The following is a 22,336-nucleotide window of genomic DNA, read 5'->3' on the forward strand; positions in this document are numbered from 1 at the left end:
CCTGCCACTTACAAACAAGTTACTGACCTCATGGGGTGAGAGCCTTTGTGCTCCCTGAGGCCAGAAACAAAGTCTACACTGGGTAGAGGTGCCTCACACCTATCCCCTGAAGCAACCTCAAAGGCTCAGTCCTCCTGTTACAGTGCCTCAGGGCACTCCAGCTAATGGATATGCCGCCAACCTGCCCAGGCCCCACTTTTAGTGACAAGTCTGGTGGGAAAATTTGAAAAAAAAGAGGTAGGAATGACCCCTTCAGTTGGGACTACCCCTAAGGTGCCCAGAGCTGAAGTGACACCCTCCCTGCAGAATCCTCCATCTTGGTTAAGAGGACAGGGGCCAGTAGGGTTAGGAATGTGCCCCCCTCCCCGAAGGGCTGTGAGCACAGGAAGGGTGTAGCCACCCACAGGGACTGTAGCCATTGGCTGCTGCCCTCTGACCCCTGTAACCACCCTAAATCTAGTATTTAGTGGCATACCTGAACCTAGCTCACCTGATTCCTGATGACAGCAAGAAAGAAGGCCTGCTAAGCTGACCCCCAGCAGAGAAAACTGAAGATGCTAAATGACCTGGCCCCAGCCCTACGTGCCTGTATCCAGCTTCTGAAGCCCCTGCTACAAAAAAAGGCGATGCATCCTGCAGGACAAGTGACCTCTTAAAATCCCCAAGAGGACTGCCTGCCCAGTGGAGTACCAAGAACTCCAGAGGGCAGCGGCCCAGTCCACAAAGAAACTCCAACATAGGACACCAGAACTACCCCTGATCCGCAAGCCCTGCCCACTCTGCACCCGAAACACTCGGCCTGTGTCCAGGTAACCCAACGGTCTAAAGCAGGTCCCCAAACGATCCCAACCTAGTGTCCACCCTGGGTTGACCCCTCGTGGCCAACACAACGATGCCTACAGACTAAATCCAGAGGACTCCCCCTGCCCGTGAAGGATCCCGATGAAGGAACCCATCGCCAAAAGGCACCCGACACCTACAGCCTGCTGGCCGTGGGGAACCTGAGCTCTGGTGCAGCAGCAGGCGACCCACCTCTGCGTCCAGCCTGTGATTTCCCTGAACCGACCTCCTGGACCCAGCCTATAGCCTACTTGTGACCCCTGGGGTCTACCTATTCAAAACCATTGGAAGCCCGACGCGGAGTTTGCACCTGGCACCCCTGTGCTACTGAGGGGTTTGTGTTTGGTGCTGACTTGTGGCCCCCGGTGCTCACCTAAATCCCCCAGGTCTGCCCTCCAAAGATGCGGATACTTACCTGCTTGCAGGTCCGATTCCGAGTGCCCCCAGTCTCCAGAGGAGCCCATTATAAATCTTGCAGTAAGTTTGACCTCTACACCCGGCCGGCCCCGCGTTGCTGGTGGTAGGTGTTTGGGTTAACTTGAACCCGAACCTTTGGCCATCCTATCCCCCAGACACTGGAACTGTAAGTCTTGTACTTACCTCAAAACTGTGCTAACTTTTCACCCCCCCGGTCTGTCTTTGAAAATTGCCCTGTCAACTTTTAAAACAGATTATTGCTATTTTCTTGAAAACCGTTTAACTTGCCAAATTGAAACAAAGTGGTGTTGATACATATGCTTGCTACTTATTTGCAAATGAAATGTATTTTTGCTATATAAAAACAATTGGCCTGGAGTTAGTCATTGAGTATGTGCTTCATTTATTGCCCGTGTGTGTTCAACAAAATGATTTGCACTACCCTCTGATAAGCCTAACTGCTCGACCACACTACCACGAAGAGAGCATTAGTATTATCTAATTCAGCCTCTGTTTAGCCTCTGGGGAACCCCTGGCCTCTGTGCACTCTATCTCACTTTGAACTTTAAGGAACTTTGAATTACAGCAGTAGTACACACAGTATAAGAAAAATGAAAATAAGCTATTTTATAAGTGGACACAGTGCAAAAAATCAACAGTTACGGGGGGAGGTAAGTAAGGTTAATTTTCTGAGGTAAGTAAAGCACTTACAAGTTCAGTTTCCTGGGCATAGGCAGCCCACCGCTGGGGTTCAAGGCAACCCCAAAGTCACCACACCAGCAACACAGGGCCGGTCAGGTGCAGAGGTCAAACACATAGGCGCCTATGGAAAACAGGGGTGCTCCGGTTCTAGTCTGGCAACAGGTAAGTACCTGCGTCTTCGGAGGGCAGACTAAGGGGGTTTTGTAGAGCACTGGTGGGGACACAAACAGACACACAAAACACACCCTCAGCGGCACAGGGGTGGTCGGGTGCAGTGTGCTTAGTAGGCATTGGGTTTTCTGTAGAAATCAATGGAGGGATGAGGGGTCACTTTAGCGATGCAGGCAGGGCACAGGGGGGCTTCTCGGGCCAGCCGCCGGCTGGGCTAGCAGAGGGCCGCCTGAGGGTCACTCCTGCACTGGAGGTCTGATCCTTTCGGGCCTGGGGGCTGCGGGTGCTGTGCTTGATCCAGGCATCGGGTTCTTTGTTCCAGGCAGTCACGGTCAGGGGGAGCCTCTGGATCCTCTCTGCAGGTGTCGCTGTGGGGGTGCAGGGGGGTCGTCTCATGTTACTCACGAGGTCGCAGTCGCCTGGGAGGCCTCTCTGCAGTGTTGGTTCTCTGGAGCTCGAGCCGGGGGCGTCAGGTGCAGTGTGTGAAGTCTCACGCTTCCGGTGGGAAGAGTGAGTTCTTTAAAAGTTGGTTCAAAGTTGCAAAAATGTTGCTGTTGGTGAACAGTACCGCTGTTCTCGGGAGTTTCTTGGTCCTTCGGTTCAGGGCAGTCCTCTGAGGCTTCAGAGGTCACTGGTCCCTGTCGGATGCACGCTGTGCAGGTTCTTTGAGTCTGGAGACAGGCAGGTAGGGCTGGGGCCAAGTCAACTGTCATCTCCTTCGGTTCTGCAGGGCTTTCAGGTCAGCAGTCCTTCCTCTTTGTGTAGGTTGCAGGAATCTGATTTCCTGGATTCTGGGTCGCCCCTTAATACTGAATTTAGAGGTGTGTTTAGGCCAGGAGGGCAGTAGCCAATGGCTGTGCTGGAGGGTGGCTACACCCTCTTTGTGCCTCCTTCCTGAGGGGAGGGGGGGGCACATGCCTAATCCTATTGGGGAATCCTTCAAACTCAAGATGGAGGATTTCTAAAGGCAGGGGGATCCTCAGCTCAGGACACCCTAGGGGCTGTCATGACATGTGGGTGACTCCTCCTTGTTTTTCTCATTATCCTCTACTGCCTTGCCGCCAAAAGTGGGGGCAGTGGCCGGAGGGGTGGGTATCTCCACTAGCTGGGATGCCCTGGGGTGCTGTAACAAAAGGCATGAGCCTTTGAGGCTCACCGCCAGGGTGTTACACTTCCTGCAGGGGGAGGTGAGAAGCACCTCCACCCAGTACAGGCTTTATTCCTGGCCACAGAGTGACAAAGGCACTCTCCCCATGTGGCCACAAACTCGTCTGGTTGTGGCAGGCTGGCAGAAACTGGTCAGCCTAGCATGCACTAGGAGTCAGACTGGTATTCAGAGGGCATCTCTGTAAGATGCCCTCTGGGTGCATTTTACAATAAATCCCACACTGGCATCAGTGTGCATTTATTGTGCTGAGAAGTTTGATACCAAACTTCCCAGATTTCAGTGTAGCCATTATGGAACTGTGGAGTTCGTGTTTGACAAACTCCCAGACCATATACTCTTATGGCTACCCTGCAAAACCGTAGACACTGTAGGGGCATAGTGCTCATGCACATATATAGGTCACCCTGCCTTAGGGCTGTAAGGCCTGCTAGAGGGGTGGCTTACCTATGCCACAGGCAGTGTGAGGTCGGCATGGCACTCTGAGGGGAGTGCCATGTCAACTTAGTCATTGTCTCCCCACCAGCACACACAAGCTGTGAGGCAGTGTACATGTGCTGAGTGAGGGATCCCCAGGGTGGCATAAGACATGCTGCTGCCCTTAGAGACCTTCCCTGGCATCAGGGCACTTGGTACCAGGGGTACTATTTACAGGGGACTTATCTGGGTGCCAGGGCTATGCCAATTGTGGGAACAAAGGTACAGTTTAGAGAAAGAAAACTGGTGCTGGGGCCTGGTTAGCAGGGTCCCAGCACACTTTCAATCATGACTGGCATCAACAAAATGCAAAAGGTCAGGGGGTAACCATGCCAAGGAGGCATTTCCTTGTGGTTGGTTCCAGAGACCCTCCTCCACCGTAAAGCCCACCACCTGCTCCCAAAAAGGAATATGCCGGGGGGCAAATGTGCGTTGGTCCGAAGTCACTAGTTTGTATAGTGTGGAGATGCTACCTTTCGCCACCCCTCCCTGCTGGACAAACTTCTCAATGGGAAGAAGATCCCTGGTGGCCGGGACTCGCATGTGAGACTGAATGACCCAATGTTTTTATTGAGTGTAATGGAAGTGTTCAGATTGGGGTAACTGAAAATCCCTGCAACAATTTTCAAACGTGCGTATATGTTCCCCATGAAACAAATCTGTGATCCGCAGACATCCTTCCTTCCTCCCATCTATCAAATGGTCCTGGAGTCTACCCCAGGGGGAAGGCCATATTATAATAAATGGGCTTATGCAGTGAAGGAAAAGTTGTAATCTCATAGGCTCCTGTCACTGTGTCCCACACCTTGAGGGTTGTAGCGGTAGGGGTACTGAGGTTTGTGTTCTTTAGTCGTTCCCCTCTGGGTTTCCACAGTACGTCCCATAATGTCCGTCCCGTCACTGCCCTGTCCATGTGCAACCACAACCTGTCCGACTCTTGGAGTGACCACTCAGCGGTGATACAGATTTGGGCTTCTCTTTAGTACATGAGGAGATCTGGGAGTGCCAAACCTCCCTGTCTCTGGAGCACATAAGCAATTTACTGGAAAGCCTGGCTCTAGTACCTTGCCACAAGAACTGGGTGATCATTATATGGGTCTCTATAAATAAAAGTCTTTAGGGATGTCGATGGACAGGCTTTGGAACAGATATAAGAAACGTGGGAGTACCGTAGGAGTACCATCATCTTAATGGTGTTGATACGACCCAGCCAAGTAAGCTAAAGCGACGACCATCTTTTAAATTCTGTTCGCAGATTCCTGAGAAAGGGCGGGAAGTTGCTTCTGTACAGGTCGGCGACCCTAGGGGTGAGTTTGACGCCTAGGTACGTAATTTCTTTTTTGGCCCAAACATATGGAGACGTGGTGCGATCTCCCCTATCTCAGATGTGGGTATAGTCAAATTGAGGCTATATGATTTCCCTTTGTTCACCTTAAAGCCGGCCACCTGCTCATAAAGAGCAAGCTCGTCTTGGACTGTCTGGAGTAACAAAGAGCAAAATGTCGTCCACAAACAATGAGATTTTATGTTGGTCGGGCCATACCTGATTCCCTGAAAATCCAGATGGGCCCTTATCCTTGCCACCAGAGGTTCCACACTAAGTGCAAAAAGCAGTGGGGAAAGAGGGCAGTCTTGCCTCGTTCCCTGTGACAAGTCAAAAAATTCAGATACCACCCCGTTTACCAGTATTCGTGATCGGTGACAAGAGTAGTTGCTCATCAACACTGCTATAAACTGGTCCCCGAACCCAAACCTCCGCAGTCTCGCTACCAGGAAGGACCACTCCACCCTGTCAAAAGCTTTTTTGGCTTCTAACGCTAGAAGCAATGCCGGTACCTGTTTCTTTGTCACTTTTTTCATCAAATGAATGACTCTTCTCAAATTGTTGTGTGTTTGCCAGCCCTTGATGAAGCCTGATTGGTCAAGATGAATCAAATCCCGCAATACCTCCTCAAGTCTCCTGGATAGGTTTCTAGAGTATAATTTTGCGTCGAGATTCAGAAGGGCGATAGGCCTATAAGAGGCACAGACCCGAGGGTCTTCCCGGCCTTGGGAATAAGTGTGATCAGGGCTTCTCCCATAGTGGAGGAGAGTGTATGCTCTGTTCTTACATAATTGAACAAGTCAATGAGGTGCTGTGTTAGCTCCGCACTAAAGGATTTGTAGAAATGTGCATTACACCCATCAGGACCCGGCGCTTTCTGTAGAGGAAGAGAGTCGATAGCCGCCTGTACTTCGTCCGTTGTGAAAGGGGCCGTCAGGAAGCCATTGGTATCCCGGGACACCTGTGGAAGGTTTGTGTGTTGTAGATAACTATCTTGAGCGAGGATGTCCGGCCTATCTGATTGATATAGTCGGGTATAAAAATCCCTAAAGGCTCGAGCTTTCTCCTCGTCTGAATAGTGTTCCCCTGACTCATCATGCATTTGAGCTATATAGTCCTTAGCTAATTTAGCGCGTAATTGCCTTGCAAGAAGTGTGCCTGTTTTATTCCCCTTTTCATAATGGGTTTTCTTAATTCTCAACAATGCAATTTCTGCTCCATTCGTGTATATAGATTGCAATTTCCCTTTAATGAAAGTCACCTTTTTTCTGGGACTGCCAAGTAGGGGAGAGTTTATGGGCCTGTTAATCTTTAGTTCACTTTCTAAAACCTGTCTTTCTGTGATCTTTAAATGGTGTAGTGAAGTCGCTAGTGAGATGCATGTACCCCTGATGACAGCCTTGAACGCATCCCAATTAGTAGGGGGGGTTAGTGTCCGCTGCACTATTATTCTGGAAAAAAATTCTAATAGCTCTCCTCAAGTCATGTTGGTCACAGATTAAAATGTTTGGGGAATAACATCATCTAAATTTCTAGCGCAAGATGGACCAGTCCAGACTTACCTCCACTGGGGCATGGTCAGATATGGGAGATTTCCGAAGGGGTCTACTCATAAATATACAATCTATCCTTGAGTAAGATCTATGAGAGTGGAAGAAGGTATGGTCCCTCATCGTGGGATTAAGAGTGCGCTAAGTATCAAAGAGACCTAGTCTGTGGAGGTTATTTTGACTCACTTCGCAAAAGCACTTATCTGGGGGTGGGTTGTGTCCTGAGCGGCATCCCTTATCAAGTTGAAGTCACTCAGTAACACAATCTCCCCCTCGGCAAAGCCCTCAAACCCGTCCAAAAAAGTGAAAAGAAACTATGTTTGTCCAGTGTTGGGGGCATATAGAGTAGCCACCTTACAAGCACTCCCTCCAAGATTGTCCTTGACCAATAGGAATCTGCCCTCTTTATCTTGTTTAGCACCAGAAATCTGGAAATGTATGGACCTGTGGAACATCAGGGTGACCCCACAATGCTTTGTGTCACTGAAGCGGTGTATACCTGCGGGTATTGTTTGTGGTGTAGTCGATGTCCCTCCCCCCTTCTTGAGATGCGTTTCTTGCAGGGCAACAATATCGTAATGATGACTGTCAAAGAACTTTCTCAACTGGTCCCGCTTATTGGGTGGGTTCAGCCCCTTAACATTCCATGATAGGAATTCTAACATCTTGCCGTTTTGACCAGTACCCTCTTGCCTGTGTCAGCACCTCCCTTTGTTTGCTCCACAGACACCTCGCACCCTCCACAGGCCCCTGGAGACATCGTGGCCCTCCCAGACAGCCTGCCCATGCTAAGTAGGGACAACAAACAATAACAAAACAGAAAAAAAAAACATCAGAACAAAGATAAATCTATAAAGATCAAGTCGCTGGTTCTCAAACCTCGCTGTGGTCTTCATATAGGAGAAGGGGTATCCATCCGCTCCCATCCCCCACACAGACCTCTTATTGAAGCCATGACAGCGTCTAATGTGAGGCCCTCCACTATTTCTTGTCCGTGGTGTGATAAGCAGCATGTTGCAGCTATTCATCTTGTGGTTCTATAAGTCTCCAATCGTAGTTCCTTGGGCTCCCTTCATTGGGGGCTCCTGCCCCCCACCCCCCTGGGCTTTTTAAGAAATCTTATGTGACTTCGCCTGAGTTCCCCTCTTAGCCCATAGCTTGTCTTGCTCGTGGCCCCGTACCAGGCAGAAGGCTTTATTTCTTGGGGGTCTTCTTCCCACCTCCTCTGCTGCTTCCACTGATCCGCAGAGGTAGAAGGGTCCTCCCGTCGCTGTGATTCTCCTGGTGCTGTAATCATGTCCTCTGCGCTTTTCTCCTGTAGACCCAGCAAGGCTGCTGCCTCCCCGAGCTCTGTGAAGTGATATGACTTGTTGTTAAGCTCAAAGGCCAAGCCAAAGGGAAAAGTCCATCTGTACCTAATATTTTTCGTTCGCAGTACATCTGTAACTGGTCGGAATTACAGCCAATGGGCCCATTGCGTTCCTTGACTTTGAACGAGCTCAGTTTCACTAGGATGTCTCTGGGCCTCTTTCCCTCATTGGCGGAGCGGATCCCCACCCTATGCACCCTCTCCACTTGTACTGCTGAATGCTCATCGCCCAGGAGGATGGAAAAAAGACCCACCACAAAGGCCTCCAGATCCACACTCTCTCTGCCTTCCTCCAGCTCCCTCACTCTAATGTTGTCTCTGCGGGAGCGGTATTCCAGGTCTTTGCATTTAAGAATTGGGAGCTTGAGTTGTGACTTAAGGTGTTAAACCTCTCTCTCCATATGATTTACTTGCTGTTTCATCTTTTGGTCTTGCGCATCTAGATCTAAAGTACGGGTCCCCACTGAGTCCACATCAGCTTGGAGAGAGGACAGCCGAGTATGAATGTCAGATTGGAATGCATCCAATGTAGCCTTAATGTCGGCCGTGAGCTTCTCTCGCAACTCTGCCTTAAAAGTACGGAGGGACTATAGGAGGTCCTCCTTCATTAGTGCCATCTCACCTGCCTGCAGCGAGGGAGGCTCACCTGTTCTGGCTGGGGAATAGTAGTTGGAGACCCTGTTAGTTTGCGGTTTCCGTTGAGGCATAGGCGCCGCCCTGGGTCTTGCCGCCCTCTTGTTCCTCTCGCCACCCTCAGTCGCATCGCTTGTCACTGGAACCACTGCTCCTTTCGCTGGAGTGCACCTCACCAAGCAGGGCCTGCTAATCGAGTCACTGTGGCAGGGGAGGGCGGTTTACCATACCTTGCTCAGGCCATGATCTCCAGCGAGGCCCCCCCCCACCCCACATCTTAAAGTGAGGCAAAACGTTGCAGGTGGGCCCGCCCCACCGGGTATCTGGGGGCCTACCACCGCCCCCTCACTCTCCTCCACGGGCCAGCACCTCACCAAGGCACTCCCGGTGGACCCCGGCCCGGCCGCCGCTCCATACCAGGACCGCTCCGGGCACCAATGCGGGCCAAGCCGCGCCCGCTCCCCACCCTCTCCACGCAGCTGCTCGTCGTCCCGGGGGAGTTTCGCGGCCCCCTGCCAGTCATCAAAGGGGAGCCACCGCGTCCCTGGTCCAGGCCGTCATCCGTTGCTCCCGGCCCACCACCGGGCCGCAATCTTCAGGCCTGCCCGGCCCGCTCCTCCTTCTCGCGGCCCGAAGTGACCAGCACGCCCTACGGGCACCCCACCAAGACTCACCTCGCCCCACGGTACTTCGTGCACCTTCACCGGGGCATTGCTGGTGGGGAACCCCCACCAAGACACTGCTTTCCACGTGTCTGTGAGGGGTTTTAACAGAGCATCCGGGAATTACGTCTGGAGAGCCATGTTGGTTGCCCCCGCCCCCCAAAAAATCCTTTTTGTTTGGGTATTGTTAACTAAAAATAAAATGTTGCCTTCATTCGTTCAAATGACTTAAATTGTCATGTCACTCGCATTTAAAGCCTAGAATGCCTCACCCCCTAACTCTCACACGTACACACATACCAGAATTTGCCATGAAAATGGAGACCTGGCTCTTTAATTACATAAACGTCAGACATGGCTAGGCAGCCCCCCAAATCAGGGCCAGGAGACACTTCCGGGTAAGTAGTACACTCTAAAAGTATTCATAACATAACATATCAGGGTGGGGATGCTGGCTTGTTTCTGATTGTTTAAAAATAATCTTTTTATATCTCACTGTGAGCTGCTGCTGCAAAGTACTGTGATTTTTTTCTGCAGAATATGACAGTGATGCTTCCTGCCATTATAAAGTGGAACTCAGTTATGAGAATTTTGTCACATCTGGTCCCGACCCTCACCCACCTCCTATTGCAGATGACGAAAGTGATGATGATGATGACGACGATGTTCCACGGGTAAGAGAAGCCTGCCTTCTTCAACAGTTAAATGTTGTCAATGCTGTTTTTTTCATTCTTTATAAATGTTAGTGATAACTGTGAAGGTTTTGGAAAGTATATATTAGGTATCAGTATTTTTGTTATTAAGGTGATTTAAGTTTATAGTATCGACTCGATGTAACCAAAAATGGACCTACACATATCTCTGTAGGCAGGTGGAACACAGTCTAGTGGGAGATGTGCTTTGATGGTAAATTTACTGACGACTTATATTCCTGGCTTTGGTGCTTGACAAAAATATTAGTGTGATTCTGTGCATATGGTTTAATTTCCGGTTGGCTTACATTTCAGTGCAGTGTTCGGATGTAATCACTAAACTGGATGGACTCCTGTCTCTGTTTCGCCTCTAGAACACAATATCAACTGAATCCCAATATATCACTGTTCTTGTGGGCCACCTCCATACTGAGATGTTCTTGCTTCTGTGAAGCACAGATCCACTCTACTCTTCACATGTCTATAATAAATACAGGCTTTCCTGTTGCTGCTCAGTGATGAAAGTTAGGATGAGTGCCGGGGGTCGAGATTGTAGTAATCCTGATCAAAGAATTATACTGCTGCAGTAACCTACCTTTATTGAATTTCAAAATGTGTTCTTCAAACCGCTTATGACACTGTGGCACTTTCTGCAACAAAGGAGCCTAACCATTTTGTCTGCCAGATGTGTCCAGACCAGAGCAGTCGTATGGTTAGACCTCCTCCTCCAGAGCTTATCTCTGCCATTGAATCTCCCCAATTTTCCTTTGTAGGAAACGCTCCCCCACAGATGACTAAGTTCCCCGAACCCGTTTTCACTTCATTTAACGTTTAACTTTTGTGACTATAAAGGAGTTACTCTCTACTACATGCTAATCCATTATTTTTGCTCTTGTCACCAGTACCAACGGGGACCACTTATACACAAATCAGTTTTCCCCCGTTCCTAATAGGAACAGTCCCACCTGAACTGTTAGGCCACGTTTCCTCGGCTAATTACCTCATACATCTTCAAACATGATTTGACCTTGTGTAGCCGTTACAGTCGAAGTGTGCGTATTTATTTATTTTTACACCAGCGAAATTTGTGTAGCTCCCGATATTCTTCCTTTGCAGATTTTCTCAGTGTAGCTGGACGTTCGCCCACAAGAAGTTTTTGTCTATATTGAAAGATCATTTTCGCCACATAGCCAGAATATTTTAATTCTAATTAAGCGAGCTACATGGTAAAGCTATGCATACCTTTCTCCACAGATTTACTGTATTCAGAACTCCATTTGAGTGGATTATGATTGCTGGTTATTTTTTATCCAAGATTACCATTGACTGGGCTTTTTTGTGCAGATTGGCATTGTGTGCAGAATGAGAACTTGCTGTGTTCTGATGGACATATCTGCTGCCAGTAACCCGACTGAGGGCTCCTGCTGATCTTTGGGGCCCAAAGGTATGCCAGAAAAAGCCAGAAGAACACTAAATATCTGCAGCGTGGCTTGCTTAAAGTCATCAATTTCCTCTTGCATGAGCAATCTTCTGGAAAGTTTGGGGCACACTATGACCAACTGTGAGATTGGTTCCGGAGATCTGAAAGAACGACTAACATTGTGATGCCTATGCACCTTCTCTGGGATAGAGAATGGCAGGATGGGATTGAGTCCTACTTCGCGGTCTTGTGCTTGCATTTGAACTTTGATTTGGACTTTCCAGAGGACTTCGACCGTGAAGTTGACCTCTTGCAGGAGCGACCTCAAGGGCGGGAGTGAGTCAGCACTCAAGACTTGGAAAGGGACTTATGTGAGACCTGCAACTTCTTTGTGTTCTTCAACAAACAGCTTCACTTCTCATTCCCAGTTCAGATGAAAGAGGTCACACTTGTCGCACAAGTTCGAGTTGTATCCCTGTCCAAACATTATAGGCACACCATGTGTGGCTCCATGATCGACATCTATTTTGTACAGTCATGGAATGCTTTGTAACCTGTATCCTTAGGAGGGGACATAATTCCCTTGTACAATCAATTCCATTCCGTTTAAGGAGTCATCAGAAAGTCGATGAAATTTGGATCAGAACTCAATGTCCGTGTTAGAAGACGTGGAAAGAAAAGAACTGACATCAAAGGGCAGAAGTGGCATTTATATGTAACTCTGCTCCATCACTTCCACAGAGGTAGGCGTCAACGGGGAACAGTAGCGTGTGGAATTATTGCTGATGAAAGCTTCCTGGATGCAGTCTGGCAGTTGATGAGTATTCTAAGGTCGGGAATCTGCACTTTAAAGTACCCACCAGAAATAGCATTACTGGAGGTAAGTAAATTGTTCCTTAAGCTGAACCATTTTGTTAATGTTGAATAAAGGTGTGTGTTACATAAAGTATTACAAAAACTGTGATTTTATGAAAAATTGGCAAGGAACTTTGCCAATAAAATCCACACCCTTAGTAATTAGTTGCTTATGTTGAACTGCAGAGAAAGGCCTTGCTAATTTTATTAATTCTGATATAGAATTCTACCCACAACTTCCTCACCTTTTGAATGGTTTCCCAAGTGTCAGACTTGACCTGGAAACCTTGGAGCAGTACCTCTCTGTGCTGCTGGGTGGCACTGTGTGGTTTCGCAATAATGCTGTTCCTCTGACTTGCGAAGCCAATATAGGTGCCCCTCCCGTGTGCTGTCACTTCCTTTCTTTCCTTGCCACCAGATGCAGATCCAGAGCTACCTCACATCTTTTTTTTTGGACTGTTTATTTCGGAATTCTAGCTCCCAGACTGTCACAAACAAATGTCTGACAGATCTCCATCAGGTTTGCTTGTGGTACCTGGGGTTGACTAATGAATCTAAGGCTTTCGGTGAGTTGGTGCCGAAGACCATTGTGGACCGCGAGACAAAGCTCTATCTCGTCAGGCATCAGAAGACCCTGCTGTGTGACCCATCCCAGTCTAACGGTCAGCCTTGGTCCAGTTTTCTTTCCAGAAGTCAAAAATCCTCATGTAGCTCAAAGAAAAAAAATCCAAGCGGGACCCGGTTCCTTCCTGCCGTTCTTGTATAGTTGAGAAGGTGCCATGCCAGGTCGTTGTCATGCTTCTAGTCTTGCTCCCAATGTTGATTGATGTTGAAGCCAATCCCACAACTTGTCCTGGCACATCCCAAGTTTTCAGGGCCATCTGCAACATCAAGAGAGATCCAGGAGCTTCGGGAGGTTGTGCTTTGACTTTTTTGTATCCCTTCTTGACTCCCTCTGGTGTGCCAGCAGACTCCACAGAGCCGAGATGACCTCCATTTGAGATACCGCTGGCGCTGCACACTTGGCACCATTTGGATTCTCTGAACCCATCACCCGACCTCTACCGGTGCCTTTGCCGCCGCCTCCTCTGACTCCACAACGGACCCCGAAACGTTGATGTCAATGCTGACTCCATTGACACTGAAAGACGAGGTGTAGGAAACTGGCCCCTTGTTTTCAGTACCCGCCAACCTTTTGCCTGATTTCTGATGTTAACTTGACTGAGTTGTGTGCTGGGATCCTGCTAACCAGGTCCCAGCACCAGTTTTCTTTCCCTAAAACTGTACCATTGCTTCTACAATTGGAACATCCCTGGCATACAGCTAAGTCCCTGGTAAAACGTACCAGTGGTACAAAGGGCTCTGTGGCCAGGGAGGGTCCCTAAGGGCTGCAGCATGTATTATGCCGCCCTAAGGGACTCCTCACAAAGCACATGTACACTGCCATTGCAGGTTGTGTGTGCTGGTGGGGAGAAAAAGGTAAAACAACATGGCATCCCTCTCTGGGTGCCATGTCTACCAACCACTGCCTGCGGCATAGGTGAGTCACCCCTCTAGCAAGCCTTAAAGCCGTAAGGCAAGGTGCACTATACAACAGGTCCAAGTCCACTCTAAAACATTGTAAGGGCAGTGTGGCAATATTTAGTACATGGGCTGGGATTTTGTCATTACAATCTCCACGGCTCCATGATGGCTTCACTGAAGGCTGGGAAGTTTGGTATCAAACCTGTCAGCACAATAAACCCACACTGATACCAGTGTTGGATTTATTGTAATATGCACACAGAGGGCATCTTAGAGATGCCCCCTGTATTTCACCCAACCCTTTAGTGTCTGGTGACTGGTCTGTGCCAACTTGCCACTAACAGACAAGTTTCTGACCCCATGGGGTGAGAGCCTTTGTGCTCTCTGGGGTCAGGAACAAAGCCTGCTCTGGGTGGAGGTGCTTCACACTTCCTCCCTGAAGGAACTGCAACACTTGGCCTTGTGTTACACTGCCCCGGGACACTCCATCTACTGGAGATGCCCGCCCCCCCGGACCAGACCCCACTTTTGGTAGCAGGTCCTGTGGAAAATGAAGAAAAACAAGGTGGAGTGAACAATTTTGCTGGAATCACCCCATGGCTGCCCGTGCTAAAGTGACCCCTCTACAGGCAGAATCCTCCATCTTGCTTTGGAGGATGCCAGCCAGTAGGGCTTGGAATGTGTCCCTCGCTCCAAAGGGAGTGGGCACAAGAAGGGTGTAGCCACCCTCAGGGACAGTAACCATTGATTACTGCCCTCTGACCCCTGTAACACCTCTAAATTTATTATTTAGGGGAACCCCTGAACCTAGCTGTTCAGACTCCTGGCGACCTCAAGAAAGAAGGACTGAAGAGCTGACCCAAGCAGTGAAGATTCCAGACAACTGACTTGGCCCCAACCCTACCGGCCTGTCTGCAGCTTCAAAGACTCCTGCTACAAAAAGGTGACATCCTGAGGGACAACAACCTCTACAAACCCGCAGAGGACAACCGCCCTTTCCAGAAGAAACCCTCCAAAAGGACTCCAGAACTGGCCTGGATCTGCGACCCCTGTCCACTCTGCATCTGACGCCCACAGCCTGTGTTCAGGTGGCCCACCAGTCCAGAGAAGGTCCCCAGGCAGTTCTTACCTCTAGTCCATCCTGGGTTGACCCCTTCTTGTCAACACGACTCCCCCCAGCATAAATCCAGAGTACTCCCCTGACCGCGACCGGATCCAACAAAGATTCCCGACGTCCAAAGGTCCCCCTGCACCCACAACCCCCTGCTCTTGAGGAATCTGACCGAGGGTCAAGCAACATCCAGCGGGCGCCTCTCCTTCATGTCCAGTCTTTGGTTTTCCAGAACCGACCCCCTGGACCCAGCCTCCAACATCTTTGTGACCCCCGGGGTTCCCCCTTGAAAAACATTGGGGGCCCCATGCTGTGTTTGCACCTGGCCGCCAGGGGTGTGTGTTTGGTGCTGACCTCTGCCCCCACTGGTGCTGACCTAAACCTTCTAACCCTGTCCTTAAACCGCGGGTACTTACCTGAAACCTGTTTTCTTCCTACTGCCCCCAGTCCTCATAGGATTCCATTGAAAACCTAACACCAACTTTGACCTCTGCACCCGGCCGGCCCCGTGTTGCTGGTTGTGCACTTTTGCAATCAACTTGAACGTTGACGTGTGGACATCGTAACCCATGAACAATGGAATCTTAAGTCCTGTGTTGCTGTTTGGGCACTTTTGGGGTTGTCTTGAACTTTGACTGGTGGACATCCAAACTCCTGAATACTGTGATCGTAAGTCGAGTATTTACCTGTTAACTGTGCTAACACTGCCTCCCCTAGGACTGCATTGGTTCCTATGAGAAATTGCACTGTGTCAACTTTTTAAATTGAAAAGTGTTACATGTACACTGCTGTATCTGCAAAACCTAAGCAAAGTACATTTGATGCATATGCTTGATACCTACTTACAATTGTATTTACCTGCAACAAAGACCTTTTGGTTCTAGTAAGAAAATAAAAAAATTTTTTTTTGCTATATAAAAACATTGGCCTGTAGTTAATCTCGGAGTGTGTGTCTCATTTCTTGACTGTGTACAACAAATGCTTTGCATTATCCTCTGATAAGCTTAACTGCTTGACTACACTACCACAAAAGAGGATATTATTATTATCTACTTTAGCTTCTGTTAAGCCTCTTGGGATCCACTGGACTCTGTGTGGACTATCCCTCATTTTGATATAGTACATATTGAGTCTGCTTCCGTCAAGAGGGACGCAGCAAAGTTCACCATTAGGTGTGGTCTGCACATGACTGACTCAATGGGCAGAGCAATTTTGTTAAAGGTGGCTTTAGGGTGCCACGCCTGGCTGAGAACATCTGGCTTATCGGGGGATGTCCAGGCAAACCTTATGGACATGCCCTTTGACAGAACTCGCTTGTTTGGGCAAAATGGCAGGCTCGACACGGAAATGCTTTAAGGACTGTCTGGCTACAGCCAAGTCCTTTTGCCTCTTGGCAAACCCCTGTCCGCAGTTTGCCTTTTGCCCCTTTTGTTGTGTATGGAAGGGGGGGTCGCCACCACACCAGCCCTATGCCAGCTACTGTCCTGCGCAAGCTCCTAAAGCTCTGTGAGGATGTGGGTGCGGTGCCTTCAGACCCAGAAAGTCTGGAATCCAGAAGTCGTCTGCCACCAAGCCCCTGCCAGCTGCAGCCTCCACGTCCTCCAAGTTTGAATCTGCAGGGCCATGCTTGTCCATTTGGAGGGAGAGTTCAGCATCATCTCCTCCACTGGAAGTCAATTAGATTGGACACATGGGTCTTGCAGATCATTCAAAAGGGTAAAGCTCTCCCTTTCCAATCCTACCCTCCCCGAATACTGCCAACACACGAACGGCTGGCAGAGAATCACATGACTTTACTCCAAGAGAAAGTTATGGCTGTCTTGGCCAAGGGAGAGCCATAGAAAGGGTTCAATTGTCAGAAGTAGGCAGTGGTTGTTAGTCCCCCTACTTTCTGATACCATGAAAGAACACGGGCCAACAGCCTATTCTAGCCCTACAGACTGTCACTCTTCCTCAATAAGGAGAAATTCAAGATAATCTATGGAGGAGGCTGGCTCACTAAATGGTGTACACGAACAGGTGAGGCACTCTGCACTTAGTCCAGGCAACCCTTAGTGATAGTGTAAGAGGTTCAAGATAACCTGAGCTCTCAAAAGGTCACTGTGGAGAGCAGCTAAGGCTTATCCAGGAGGGTGTAAATATACTCAAAAACAGTTAAGTAACACATTAAATAACATGGGCCCCTGTGGGGTGGCCAAACCATGTACTAAAAAAACAGAATGCGAAAATCACTACCAAACGAAACTATCACCCCAGGGCCCTTGGGACTGGGGAAGCACTAAAACACCAAGGGTAAGAAACTAGGATTTCTCAGATGCACATGTGCAGAGTTGTAACCCCGGGTCATTGTCCATTGGATAACATAGGAAAGTCGCAGGTGGAGTTTTTTAAGACCCTTCCCAGAGCATCCTGAATAAACCGGTTGGGACAAGGGAGGATTATGAGTGCCCCCACTGAGTATAACCAGAGAAGCAGAGTACTTACACCAGGGAACCCAGGTGCATAAGGGTGAAATTATGTCAGAACATCCCGTTGAAGTCAGTGGGGACTTCGATTGTCCAGCTGCTGTTGTCACCCGGGTTGGTGGAACCCAGCCGTGGATTCTGGGAGAAGAGGACCTACGGAAAGAGGGGACAGAGTCCAAACAACCCAGGGGTGCCCAGGCGGTGTAGGGGGCAATGCCCACCCTTCTTGGAGATGCTTTCCTGTTGGACATTGATCGAGAGAAGTGCAGCTGTGGATTCCAGGCAATGCAGGTGAATCCCAGGCGTCATCCACCAGCTGTCCCACTCTGGTCGGCGGATTGCAGAGGGGTCAGTGGTCAGCAGAACCACCAACAAGTCTTGGTAAATGCAAGAAAGCATTGCACGGAGGATTGCAGAACTTTGGGGACCTGCAAGGTCGAGGGGACTCTACCTTTGCAGGTAAGTCAGGGCAATCTCTCTGCAAGGAGGAAAGCCAGGAGTAATCATTGGAGCCCCCAGCAAGACCCTCTGGCAGCGGGCACAGGGAGTCGCACAGAGGCCTCAGCAGCACAGCAAAGAGGGGTGTCCACATCGCAGGAGTTGCAGGGAGGACATGGTTCTTGGAGCTGTGTAGTGCTGGAGGCGGGGCTTCTTAGAGCTAGGAGGTCATCAGACTGAAGAATCAACCTTGGCAACGACAAACAGGTGCGGCACAGAGGGGTTCCAGCCAGGCGGCTCCAGCAAATGACCTCAGACTTCTCAGTTGCAAAGAAGACAGGTCAGACCTCTGGAGGGTCATAGAACCACCACCTGTGTTGGAGAGCCTTGGACGATCCGTGGGACAGCTGGATCCACAAACCGTCCGTCGACGTTGAGGGAGATTCTTTCATGCTTTCCTAATTGCAGGCAGAGACCTTGTGACTCTGAAGGATGCACGGCCATGGAGGTTGCAGAGTCTTTGCAATGCACAGGTACAAAGTTGCAGTAGAATCACTCCTACTAGGTGCGGTCTTGTGTTGGGTCTGGGCAAAGTCCAGCAGCGGTTCCAGTGACGAGGTTGTAGAAGTGTCTTGCAGAAGAATCTTCAGACGGTTCCAGAGATTAATCCACAGACAAGTCTAGGGTCCCACCCCCCAGGAAGGCAGTTGGACACATAGTGCTGTGACCCCCACCTAGTAGGGGGGTCAGTGACGTCACCCAGGTGGCCTAAACAGTCAGATGCTTTCAGAGTCCCCTGCTCATCCTATTTGCAAGATGGCAGAATCAAGTAGCCACCTGGCATATCTCTGTGCACCTCTTTAGGGGTGGAGCTGGACAGGGGGGGTCACACCCCTGTCCTTAGTGTGGGTTTGCGCCAGAGAGGAGTCGGGGGCTCCTGCACTGCAGTAAACCAGTTTATTCAGTGAGGACACCAAATGTGCACTTCAAAGCAGTCTGGTGACACTCAGAGGCACCACCACCCTAGCCCAGAGACACCTATTTCTAAAGGAAAGATGGTAACACCTCTCATCTCCAGGATATCCTTTGTTCTTCCTTCCCCTGCTCGAGTTAGGCTTAGCAGCAGGAGGCAGAACGGTGTCTGGGGTCGACAGTATAGACTGGCATGCAGACCCTGCAAGGCTGTACAGGCAGGCATGGAGATCCCCTAGGGAACCCCCAATCAATCAATCAATCAATCATATATTTTTAGAGTGTACCCATAGGGCCTTAAGGCGCTTAGGGGCGTGTCCTCAAAGATCAGTTGAAGAGCCAGGTCTTGAGGTTCTTCCTGAACTGAGGCAGCGATGGCGACTGTCTGAGTTGAAGAGATAAGGTGGTCCAACCTTTTGCTGCCAGATATGTGAAAGATCTTCCTCCAGCCAAGGACTTCTGTATGCGGGGTACTTTGGCGAGCGACTACCCCAGAGTACATGGTATCATTCAACTAGCACTAGAATCGGTGTAGTTGCATGATTCCAACATGTTTGATACCAAACATGACTAGGTTCGGTGAACCCATTGTGTAGCTGGACATCTCGTGTTGACTAGTGTCAACTACATACCTTAAGATGGCTTACCTGCACTTACAAAGCCCAGAGAATGGAGTCTGGGGTTTCTAGGGGTGCCTATGCTCAGGCAGGGGTGCCCTCACACTTAGAACCATGCACCCTGCCCTTGGGCTGAAGGGCCTACCTTAGGTGTGACTTACAGGATCAGAGTGCAGTGACCCTCTAAGTCTTATATCTGGGGTGAAAGGTGTGTGCACTTTTTCACACAGGCTGCAAAGCAGGCCTCTAGTCTGTTTGCATGGGCCCCAGGGGTGGCACAATACATGCTGCAGTCCATGGGGGACCCCTAGTGTGCCAATGTCCTGGGTACCGAAGTACAATATACTAGGGACTTACATGGGGGTAGCAGTATGCCAATTGTGAGGTGTAAAAGTTACTTACCAACTAAATTTAGGGGAGAGAACACTGACGTCCTGGTTAGCAAGATCCCAGTGTACTACAGTCTAAACATACGGACACCATGGAAAAAGTGGGGTTAACTATGTCAGAATGGTGCTACATTCCTACATAACACACACTAAAGAGAAGAGAGAGGTGTATCCTCCTTATCCATCCTCCCAATTAGTGACACTTAAACATACAAAATGGGATGAGGAGGAGAGGCAGATACTCCCTACAAGTCGTCACAGACCTGCCTACGTGGGAAACGGCACTGGGTTCTTAAAAACTGTCCTCACCCACTAGTCATGGCATGCTTCATCATCGGGCTATTGCTTCAACATCCCTGCGATAACCAACGTTGGGTATGGAGCAGAAAGGAAGGGGTATAGAAAATACACAACATAAACCTAGGGATTTATTCTGCAGAACACACATATACATTAAAAGTATCCTGAAGTTTCCTTGACTCAGTGGTCTCTTACCAGTACACAAACATTGTGAGGTGCCTCTTTTGACATGGTCACCACCCACCATTTTTTGCCTGGTTTCGGGTGCAGTTTTGACTGAAAGTGCACTGGGTCCCTGGTAAACAGGTCCCAGTGACAGATCTCTTGCCCCCAAAACTGCACAGTTGTTTTTCCCAGTTGGCAAACCTTTAGCTACCACTGTATGTCCCTAGTAAATGGTACCCGTGGTACATAGGGCATGGGGTACTAAAGGAAGGCCCTTGAGGGCTGCAGCACGAACTGTGACACCCTCAGGAACCCTCTCACTAAGTGCACACTGTGCTGCTTTCACAGACTGCGTGTCTTGGTGCAGAACTAAAATGAAAACAAGACATGGCACGGAGCCTGTGTGCCTTATCCCATTTACTCTGCATGCAGTGTATGTAAGTCACACCTCTAGCAGGCCTTCTGCCCTTAAGGCAGGGTGCAATATATTACGTGTGAGGGCATACCTGCATCAGCAGATTTGCCCCTGCTGTGTATCTGTCGATTCGCAGACATAGTAAGTAAACAGGGAAGCCATTTTAAGTGCATGTGCTGGACACTGGTCATTACGAGTCCCCCAGCTACATGATGGCTTCACTGAAGTCAGGGATGTTTAGTATCAAACATTTTGTATTAATAATAAACCTTCACTGAATCCAGTGATGGATTTATTAATACATGCCCTCAGAGGGCACCTTAGTGGTGCTCCCTGAAAACCTACTAACTCCCAGCGTAGACACTGTCTGGTCAGAACCAGTGCAGCCAGCGTATACAGAGTACTGGCCCCCAGAAGTGAGAGTCTACGCTCTTGAGTGCTCAGAACAAAGACCTGCTTTGGGTGGAGGTGCTAAGGCCGCGCTGCCTTTGTAATGCGACCCAGGCCTCTCTAAATAGTAGAGGAGGCTCATCTCCAGTTCCTGGCCCCACTTTTGGTGGCAGGACTGGCTGCAAAGTTAGGCAGATTAGGAGATGTGTCCACTTCATGCCAGGCCCACCCCTAAGGTGGACAATCTGAAGTGGACACTACCTTTTAAATTCCTCCAATTTGTTTAGAAGGAATGTAGGCCACTAGGCTTAGGGTTAGGGTTATGTCCACTTCTCACCCCAAAGGTGAGTAGCCCATTGGCTACCACCTGGCACTCATTATAACACCCCTAAATTCAGTATATAAAGGTACCCCTGAAGCCTAGAACTCAGATTCCTAATGATCTAAGAAGAGCCAGACTCTGTAGAGTTGCACCAGCAGAGTAGACTATAGACATCAGCTGACTTGGCCCCAGCCCTATCGGCCTTTCTGGTGCCCTAGATGGTCCTGCACCAAAAAATTACCCGTCCTGCAGCCCAGCGGCCTCCAAAGTTTTGGGAGGACTGCCTGCCTGATCAAGATCTCCTGAGAACAGTGGGCCTGTTCAAAAAGAATCCAACTTTAAAAGAAAAGGAACTCTGCCCTACGGAACTGCGAAACCGCCTCCTGACACACCTCTGCACCCGACACCCACAGCACGAATGCAAGTGGCCCACAAGTCCTGTGAAGGTTCCCCAGCGATTCTGAGCCAGAGTCCTCCTTGGGCTGACCCCTTCCAGATTCCTCCTCAAAGCCTGCAGCCTCAAACCGAAAACTCCCCCTGTCTGCGACCTGCCTGGATAGCTGTTCCCAGCCCCAAAGGACACACCTGCAATCGGAGCCCCTGGGCCTTGGGGAGCTGGACTATCGGTGTCCATACGTCCCCTAGCAACAAAACTTGTCTGGGCAGCTGTGAGTTTTCTTCATTCAGCCTCGTGTGTCTACAGCCTTTTTCCAAAACTGATCTCCCCCTTTGATTTGCATCGGGCACCCAGTGCTGTGTTGGCTCTGTGCCGCTGAGGGTGTAAATTTGGTACTGCCTTGTGGCACCCCTTGTGCTTACCTCAACCCCAGGAGATCGACTCCTCACTAGGCTTTACTCACCCGTGAGCAGTGCATCTCTGTTCACACCCATTCTCCATTGGTTAACATTGAACACCCGGCTCTGAATTTGACATCTGAACCCACCGCCCTT

At 49.6% G+C, this 22,336-nt stretch overlaps 1 protein-coding gene across 5 annotated transcripts in view; it reads left to right on the forward strand.

Moving 5' to 3' along the window:
• The window catches only part of HECTD4 (HECT domain E3 ubiquitin protein ligase 4), a 1,724,100-nt gene that overhangs the window by 1,134,326 nt on the left and 567,438 nt on the right, over window positions 1-22,336 (forward strand). For all 5 annotated transcript variants that reach the window (XR_011199486.1, XM_069214810.1, XM_069214812.1 and 2 more), the window contains exon 51: window positions 9,848-9,984. Coding sequence is in view for 4 of the 5 variants with exons in the window: in XM_069214810.1 (XP_069070911.1) it covers window positions 9,848-9,984 (137 nt within the window). In the remaining variant the exon portion in view is untranslated. The remainder of the gene's footprint in view (window positions 1-9,847; window positions 9,985-22,336) is intronic.

The sequence above is a fragment of the Pleurodeles waltl genome, chromosome 11 (assembly GCF_031143425.1).
Source record: "Pleurodeles waltl isolate 20211129_DDA chromosome 11, aPleWal1.hap1.20221129, whole genome shotgun sequence".
NCBI lineage: Eukaryota > Metazoa > Chordata > Amphibia > Caudata > Salamandridae > Pleurodeles > Pleurodeles waltl.